At 42.0% G+C, this 8,973-nt stretch overlaps 1 protein-coding gene across 1 annotated transcript in view; it reads left to right on the top strand.

Annotated features, from left to right (window-relative positions):
* The first annotated feature begins 1,166 nt into the window (after positions 1-1,166).
* The window catches only part of DDX6 (DEAD (Asp-Glu-Ala-Asp) box helicase 6), a 12,229-nt gene continuing 4,422 nt past the window's right edge, over positions 1,167-8,973 (top strand). The window contains exons 1-9 of the mRNA XM_009072737.1: positions 1,167-1,632; positions 3,079-3,142; positions 3,599-3,703; positions 4,877-5,006; positions 5,450-5,596; positions 5,843-5,937; positions 6,470-6,592; positions 7,053-7,181; positions 7,511-7,627. Coding sequence (XP_009070985.1) covers positions 1,433-1,632; positions 3,079-3,142; positions 3,599-3,703; positions 4,877-5,006; positions 5,450-5,596; positions 5,843-5,937; positions 6,470-6,592; positions 7,053-7,181; positions 7,511-7,627 — 1,110 coding nt within the window. The 5' untranslated portion in view covers positions 1,167-1,432. The remainder of the gene's footprint in view (positions 1,633-3,078; positions 3,143-3,598; positions 3,704-4,876; positions 5,007-5,449; positions 5,597-5,842; positions 5,938-6,469; positions 6,593-7,052; positions 7,182-7,510; positions 7,628-8,973) is intronic.

Below are 8,973 nucleotides of genomic sequence, written 5' to 3'. Positions count from 1 at the left end.
AGATTCACGGCTGTGCTGTGTGTTGACACTCTTGGAGGCCGCTGGGAAGAGCCTGAACCCTTTTTCCGTCCTCGTGAAATGCCTTGGGGAAGCATGCATTTCGCTGTGAGCACCTAGCTAGGGCAGCAGTGCTCTACTGGCTTCTCTGTGGCCTTTTCCCAAGGCGCAGGTGCCTTGTGGTGAGAGAGGGCACAGGCAAGCCTAGTTTTTGATCAAAAAGATTATGCACCCGGGTTGCTTTGGCTCCCTTTGGCTCCCTTTGGCTCCCTGACGCCATCCTAACGAGTCTTTTAGCCACAGCCCGTGCTTGTTTTGTGTAAGGGGCAGACTTTATAGTGTCTCTGTGTTCACAGTTTGGCCAACCTTTCTGTTCCGTACCGAGTCAATATCGAGTCATGTGTACCAAATGTTATCTTTTTGAGCACAAGGTGAGGTGTTGCTGACAGCTGGAAGCTAATGTCATATGGAGCACATAAGCAGGAAGCTCTTTGCCTAGTGTAACTGTGTTCCTCATTGCTGCTCAAAAGAGGAGCTGCTGCCAGCTCAGCATGGTGATGTTGGTGTCGCTGTTCCCAATGGCCTTTGATTAATACCCAGCTCAAAACTCTGAGTAAGCTGGTTGAGTTAATGTTGTGGGTTGGAGGAGGGTAAGCTGTTGTTTTGGGTTTACATCACTTCTGTTTCGCGTTCAAAGTGAAAAAGGCAATCAGAGTAACTTAAGGGTTTTATCAGTTCTAACTGGAATGTCCCCTTGGTGCTGTGATCTGGCTTCTTGTCACAGACTTGTGCATAACATTATTGCTTAGCGTTTTAGGGCTGCTTTGCTGCATCCCAGAAGTGGGGGAAGGTCTCCTGCTGTCAGAGCAGCTGGTACAGTTCGTGGTGACGTTAAGGGAGGGGCAAGTAGTATCTCTGACACAGTTACTTGCTGGAAGTACAGTTGTGCAGGAGGTTTTTCTTGGTGACTGAAGATGTGGGCACAGCTGTACAGAAAGGGGAATGAAGCTTGATATATGTCTTGATGATTATCCCCAGGGACACGGAAATCTAGTCCTGTTGTTACATGCTGCCTGGGAAGAAGTGATTCTTAAAATACAAAGGTAAACTGATGTGATTTACATAGACAAAGACCCACACACTAATTGTTTCTGTCTGCTTCTCTTTCAGATCGAAGCAAGTGAATTCTGATTTAACTCAACTTTGTTAGAGGGCTTTTTTTTAAAAAAAAGTTGATCCACAGTGCATCAGAGCAAGTTACTACTTTACTTTTGAGTGACTTACAGGTGCTTGCCTGCATTGCAATAAAGGACTCATATATTGAGCAAGACTTATTTATCTCTTCATTTTGGAGAGTCTAATAAACTGTTATTACAGTTTCTGTACTGACTTTCAAAGTTTTGAAGTCTAAAAAGACATCTTTAAAGATAAAAGCATGAGCACGGCCAGAACAGAGAACCCTGTTATAATGGGTCTATCCAGTCAGAATGGGCAGTTGAGAGGCCCCGTAAAACCCAGCGGGGGCCCAGGAGGTGGAGGCACACAAACTCAGCAACAGATGAACCAGCTGAAAAATGCCAACACAATCAATAATGGCACTCAACAGCAAGCACAGAGCATGACCACCGCTATTAAGTAAGTGTTTGTATCGGCTGCCACAGAAGGAGTGTTTGAAAGTCACTCCTGGAGAAGTGTTTTTGGGCTGCTCTTTGGAAAAGTTGTCTTCTGTTCTGTGATGTTGACCGTTCGGAGTGTGCTGGGTGCTGTGAGCAGAGGCTGTTTTTGTATGTGAGAGCTTCCCCTGACGGTGGTGGCTGTGCTGTAACATTGAATCTGGTGCTGTGCTCTCCTGAGTGAGAGCAGTGTGCCGGGGTAGCCCCTGAGCACCCGAATCCTGTGTTCTTTGCTTGTCGCGAGTGGTGTGAGAGGGAAGCTGGGAGGTGGGAAGGAACTGAACGGGAGTTTAAGACAGAGAAGGAACTGCTACCTGGTCTCAGTCCAGGTGTGTGTGCTTTTCAGTTTGCTGCAGTTCTTTATCACCATGAGAAATGCTTTAAAGTCAGTTCACTCTTGTCACTGATCTGCAATAGTAGTGCCTGCTCGCCTCAGTGTAGTGCTCTGGCTCTAACTCATCAAAGCCTGAGCTGAGATCCTACAGTACCACTGTGATACCCTACTCCCATCCAGCTGGTTTTGGGAGTGTGCTAATAAAATGTGAGTGTGCTGGTTGGACATTCTGAAATATGTAAAAAGACTTGGATGATATGGTAATGTGTTCCTTTTCTCTTTCCCCCAGAGCTCCTCATCCCCCTGAACTGCAATTCCCTTTTATTTTGCTAATTGTCTACGAAGGAAGTGCCACCTGTCCTCAGCACCTAACTGGGCATTCTAGCTCTTAAACTCTGCTTGACTTGCCCCCTCCCCTTTTTTTTTTTTTTTTTTTCTTTTTTATTACATAGGTTACTCTAGCAAAACTGGTGAGTTAAACTCATCAAAATTAACTCATAGCTTCCTGGGATTAGGGAAGAGAAGGACTTGCTCTCCTGTGTATGGTGGCTTTCAAGAGAGGATGGGTGTCTAAGTCTCACTGAGAGTAAAAGACATTTAATCAACAAATGAAGTGTTTGCTTACTTGATTTTTTTCACCAGAAGTGTTTTTTACCTTCTCACATTACTTGGGGATTAAGAATGGATGTTTCCTGGGCAAGAGAATTTTTTTCTCTTTTAAGTAATGAAATATTCTCATGTGGATTTATTATAGAAAGTTTCTGTTATGTGATTGAGTCAGTGCTCAGTTTTAAATCTGCTCTACCAGATTGATCAGTGCCCTAAAAATGGGACTTGAATTATGACTGGATAAAGATTTCACAAATGTGTTTGGCACACCGCTGATTTTCTCTGTTTACAGTTTCCTGCCTGATACATCCTGCTTAGCTCAGAGAAGATTTGAGCTCATATGTGTAGGCGCTTTAGCTTTGAGAGGGTGAAAATATTAGCTGTTCATCGCTATCTAAGAACATAAAATGCAAAATAAAAATACTAATCCAGACTTACTTGAAATGTTTGGTTTTTTTGCTGTAGACCTGGTGACGACTGGAAGAAGACTTTAAAACTCCCTCCTAAGGATTTGAGAATCAAAACTTCGGTAAGGATGGGTGAATTGTAGGAATAATCATTAAATAAGAGAGGTGGGAGAAGCTGCAGTGTCAAAATATTTGTCCTGAGCAAAGGGTCAAAATGAGTTCAGGTCCTGCCGTTTTAAATGAAGAATTAATTTGTTCTCCAACTGCTTGGGAGAGATGTTTCTCTTGAAAAGCTCAAAAGTAGAGTTCACTGTGGATTTCTTACTTTTTTTAGTGTTACAGCATGGCACATCTGTGTGGGTCCCATGGGTCATCTGTGTGTTGTGTGAAGCAGATGGGAAGGTGTCATTGTACACTCAGAGCTGTGTTTGACTGACAAAACCACTGTAGGGTGTTGCATGGATCAGTGGGAAGTCGTGTATAGCAATTGGTGGTCTTTTTGCATAGGCAGTCTCAGGCCAACTTACAGCTGCAGGTTGTATGACCTAACCATGGATGTGCTTTTCTTGACTATTCAGGACGTGACCTCCACAAAAGGAAACGAATTTGAAGATTACTGTTTGAAACGGGAGTTGCTGATGGGAATTTTTGAAATGGGCTGGGAAAAACCATCTCCTATTCAGGTTGTTTGCAAGCATACTATTTATAAGCAGCATTTAACTTTTAGAAATGTATTGAAATTCTTGTGCTTAAACATTGGGTACTTATGTCATGATTTGGGAAAACTGGGGCTGTGATTGGTAGAACACGTGCAGTGGGTGACTTAGCGATAGGACTGACTAACACTTTGAAGAAGTTAACTTGGATATTCCTTTTCGGGCTGGAGGTGTTGCTGTGTTAATCCTCTGTTCAGTAACATCCTTCATGTAGGTAGTCCCAGTGAGAACAGGGCTGTTCTATAAATTTTCCAGAAAACTGAGTTACTGTAGGCTGCATACCTTTAGTTGTTGCAAGGATAACTATGGCTTTATCAGAGTCTTGGATTTTCTATTGTAAGCATCTGAAACAAGCATAATGGAGATTATAGGAGAGAGATCAATATATTGGCAAGTTTGCTTTTCTGTGCCTCCATCTTTCTTTTAAAGTTTGTTCTATTAAGAAATGTTGATATGTAGACTTCATGGCAGGGGATAGGTTGAACTCCATTTAAACTGTCTTTGCAGGGTTATCATTGGCATAGCTCTGCCACCTTATTTCCTTATGGCATGAGAAAGCTATGGCTTTATGCTTTACAACAGGTTCTCACAATGCCACCATTCCAAAAGGCTGAAATGTCTTCAGATGTTGCTGTAAAAGGCAGTAAAGTGAAAAATACATGGGGCCTGTGTTTGGTTGGCTGAAGTTTCAAAAGGAAAGCCTGCCGGTTTTATGAGAAGTGTATCACAGGAATATGCAGGTTTGAATCACATGAGCTGAAGTGGTTCTGATGTTAAGATATAAGTGGGAATCTTCTGTAGGAAGAATTGTCTGTCATTGTCTCTTCACCTTTTTGGTCCCAATTTTTCACTTTTTGCCAAATGTGTCAGTATGGGCTTACCATACCCGTGGTACCTGATCCCTGATTCTGTTACGATCAGGCAAGGTTAGGAGTTCTAAGTAGGATATGTTGGGGAACTCTTTACTGATAGGTTTAACTTTTGAGTCCGTGGTGATGCGGTTGCAGAAGAATAATAATTTTCATGAAACAATCGGATTTTATTTAATACTGTTAGTGGGGAGAGTTAACTTTGGCCAGCCTCTTCAGTGAGCATGGCTTATGATTGATTGCTCATGCACTGTCTGTCCTTGCATTTCAGGAGGAGAGCATCCCCATTGCTTTATCTGGTAGGGATATCTTGGCTAGAGCAAAAAATGGAACAGGCAAGAGTGGAGCCTACCTCATTCCTTTACTTGAACGGCTAGACTTAAAGAAGGACAATATACAAGGTCAGTTGGAGTGGATTTCACTTAGCTGCCACGAGTAAAGGTGTCAGTTGCTACATAGCAACAGACTTGAATCTAAAACTGGTTAATGAAACTGGGCAATGTAGATTATCTGCTTGTTCTTCCAGAGATAGTGGGGAATGGTTGGAGGGAGGTGGAATTTGAAAAGTTACATAGTTGCTTTCAAAAGCTTTAAATGGAAAATGTCTTCCGGACTTTGCTGTCATGCCCTGGTGGATTCCGAGTAATAAGCAAGTGTGCTGGCTGAGGGACTCGCACGAAGGCAGCCCTGAGGGATGGAGAACCCTTGTATTGAATTTGCCTGGTCCTGAGAAGTTCCTAGGTCTTGCTTAGGATATCCAGAAGCTTTTGTAAAGTTTCCTCTAAGGATGAGTTGTTAACATAGAATGTTACTAGTAACTCAAACTGATGTTTTTAACTTTCAGCAATGGTGATTGTTCCCACCCGTGAACTAGCCCTGCAGGTCAGTCAAATCTGTATCCAAGTCAGCAAACACATGGGAGGTGCCAAAGTGATGGCAACAACGGGAGGAACCAATTTGAGAGATGACATAATGAGGCTTGATGATACAGGTTGGAGCGCTTGCTACACTACAGTTGCTGTTTGTTTGTGGCTTTTTCAGTGTGGTAGTGGAATTTCTGCTTGTTGTTACTGTTTACCTGTTACAGAACAGGCTACAATAGATCTTGTTTGCTGTTGGTATGCTATCATTATTCTTTTAGACTGTTCATATGAAATGTGGCTGTGAGTGCCAGAAAAGATGTTTCAGTCGCCTTAACCATTTGTGTTTTTTTTTCTTTACTCTTCTAACCTTACAGTGCATGTGGTGATAGCTACCCCTGGGAGAATTCTCGATCTCATCAAGAAAGGAGTAGCAAAAGTTGAGCATGTCCAGATGATAGTATTGGATGAGGCAAGTTGCTCATGTTAAATATTCTGGGATTTTAACACCGAGTTAAAGCAATGATATGTCTCAGCAAGTCTCCTGATCGTGCACAGCCACAAATCAAACTTCGCTTAGGGAAACTGTAAGGTTATAGCTCATCCATTTCTCAGTATTTTTGAGAAGCTTTTTGACAGGAGTGTTTTTCTGCATGAGAATCTTTTAAGAAAACAGTCTAGGAAGACTTGCCTTTTCTGTCTTCTTTGATGATGCTGAGGAATAGTGTAACAGTCTATTCTGAAACAAAGGAATGCATTTCATTTGGTTTCTGTTTAAAATGAGTGAACTGTGTTTTCCACGTAATTGTATATAAAATCAATGTATCACCATCCAGCAGTGTATAGGCTTTTGAGTGAGAGAGAACATAGTTGTGTTAAAGTTCTTGGATGACTTTTGATAGGAACCCTGATAACTGATTTTTTCCTTCCCCTAAATGTGGTACTACCAGAAGACTGAAATCTTGTGTGATTATTTTAACTTTTTGTTACTTCTGCTGTTACAGGCAGATAAGTTGCTGTCTCAAGATTTTGTTCAAATAATGGAAGACATTATTCTCACGCTACCTAAAAACAGACAGATTTTGCTCTACTCAGCCACTTTCCCTTTGAGCGTACAGAAGTTCATGGTGAGTGCAGACATACCCTCTGTACCTGTGATGGTGGTGTGAAAGACATGAATGAATGTTGCATAGATGGTAATGCATCTAAACTTCACAGATTTAATCTCAGTTAGCCTCTGTCTAGGGCAGGTGTTTGAAAACAGTTCTTGACCCACAGGAGCATTAATCAGAAGCTAGGTAGGAATAGTTCTTGCCCATAAAGTGCTGGTTTTCACTTTGTTCATCAGTTATGTGTCATCTGCATGGATTTGCTTCCAGAGGGTGCTCCTGTTAGGCCTGCTCAGACACCTCAGATTTATAAGTAATCCTGTGTGAAATTTTACCCTCTTCTGGGTATAGCACAAAGAGTGAGTGGCTAGGTAGTGAATCCTTGCCATGGAGGAAGTTAAATGTACTGGAGAGTGGGAAGTACATACATTGTTTTGCATGTAGATCTGCCTGCTTTATCCTTATCTTTATTTTTCAGAATTCCCATTTGCAGAAACCCTATGAGATTAATCTGATGGAGGAGCTGACTTTGAAGGGTGTTACCCAGTACTATGCCTATGTCACTGAGCGTCAGAAAGTGCACTGCCTCAATACGCTCTTCTCCAGGGTAAGGAGTAGGGCTGAGAAAGGAACATACAGAAGCTTTATTCATTTCAGAGCTGAGAGTAAGACTCAGTGTTTCAAAGACATCTTAACAATGCTTTTTCTTTGTCAAAATGTGCTGTTTAGCTAAAGTTAAAAATGCATGATGCTTGTCCTGCACCTTTGTCTTACAGAACTTTCGTAATTTTTTTCCCCTCTTGTACAAATATACATCCTGTGTAAATTACCAGCAGCATACCTGCTGTGCTTTCTTTCTGGAAGGGATTTAGACATGTCTGAGATTATTTGTTGGTAAAATGCTGCATTTACTGAGCACACTGCTTATGTGTTCAGCTCCAGATTAACCAGTCAATCATTTTCTGCAACTCCTCTCAACGGGTTGAATTGCTAGCCAAAAAGATCTCCCAGCTGGGCTATTCCTGCTTCTATATCCATGCTAAAATGAGGCAGGTGAGTACAAAGTCTACAGTGCTTTATTCCACACCACCCTAAGCTTTACTGCATAGCTGAATTTAGTCTCATGCTTGCTTTAAATTTGCATGTTCTTTGTAAACTGAAACATGTATTGCTTTGCTTTACATTTGTTTTTAGAGACCCACTGCTAGTCCCTCCCTTCCCCCATCCCAACCCTCTTTCCAGACTATTCAGTGTAGCTGGCCAGCTGGTACTTCAGAGTACTCCAGATCAGGTTAGTTAGGCCACTGTAAACACATGCTGGTGCCTTGCTTTGGCAGCGTGGGGAGCCAGGGAAGACCACATGGTAGAAGTGACACAGGTAAAAGTGGGCCTAATTTAAAACAAGTGACAAAAAACCCGATTGAGTGCCCTGTGTGGCTTTGCAAACAGTAATCTTGCACTGTGGCTGCAGGGGCATCTGAGAAGTCAGAGGAGGTGGCTCTGCTCAGACCTCTTGGTGAAAGCTGTGGCTGGTGTATGGTGACCAGGCACTTGTGGCCTTGGTAGAGATGATGAAAAATGCCAGTGCAGCTTTTTTGGTGCAGAGGTTTTTGTTATTTGTGCGGTAGCTCACGTATCCTCGAACTTCACAGTGTATTGAAAAGTGTCAGAAGGCTGAAGTGATGCATGTGATACCGGAGTACTTTGAAACTTGTTTTTTCTGTTTTATACAGAAGCTAGATTAAATTCAGATGAAAGCTTTTGGGGCAGTCTAGCTTGCTGCTCATGCAGCTGACAGGTCATGCCAGTGTTTGCTGGGTCAAATGGAGACCAGTAACTAATTAAGCAGAAATAGAAGTGGTGTTGGTATTGAGAACAGAGATATGCAGGTGGGTTCCTCAGAGTCTCATTTTTGTATGCTATTGATCAGTCAGTAGATGATTACCTTACTGGCAAAATGCAGTGATATTTTTGCTGAAGGCTTTGGCTTGTTCATTCCTTCTCTAAATTTCACTTGTTAGCATTGATGTTATTTGATCTTTGTGTGGGCCAAAGCGATGTGTTTATGAGAGGAGACTTCACAGAAAAGTGAGTCATCCCACCCCTAATTCTAAGTTGGTAGTGAAAAATGCTTCATACTGGAAAAGGAAGTTACTGCTGACTTTAGTTTTTAAGGGAATGAATAAGCTTGTTCATTCCTTCTCTAAATTTCACTTGTTAGCATTGATGTTATTTGATCTTTGTGTGGGCCAAAGCGATGTGTTTATGAGAGGAGACTTCACAGAAAAGTGAGTCATCCCACCCCTAATTCTAAGTTGGTAGTGAAAAATGCTTCATACTGGAAAAGGAAGTTACTGCTGACTTTAGTTTTTAAGGGAATGAATAAAACAAATTTGGAG

The sequence above is a fragment of the Acanthisitta chloris genome, unplaced genomic scaffold (assembly GCF_000695815.1).
Source record: "Acanthisitta chloris isolate BGI_N310 unplaced genomic scaffold, ASM69581v1 scaffold24864, whole genome shotgun sequence".
In the NCBI taxonomy this organism is placed as follows: Eukaryota; Metazoa; Chordata; class Aves; order Passeriformes; family Acanthisittidae; genus Acanthisitta; species Acanthisitta chloris.
Note: the sequence above shows the minus strand (reverse complement) of the source record. Positions and strands in the feature narration are given on the sequence as shown.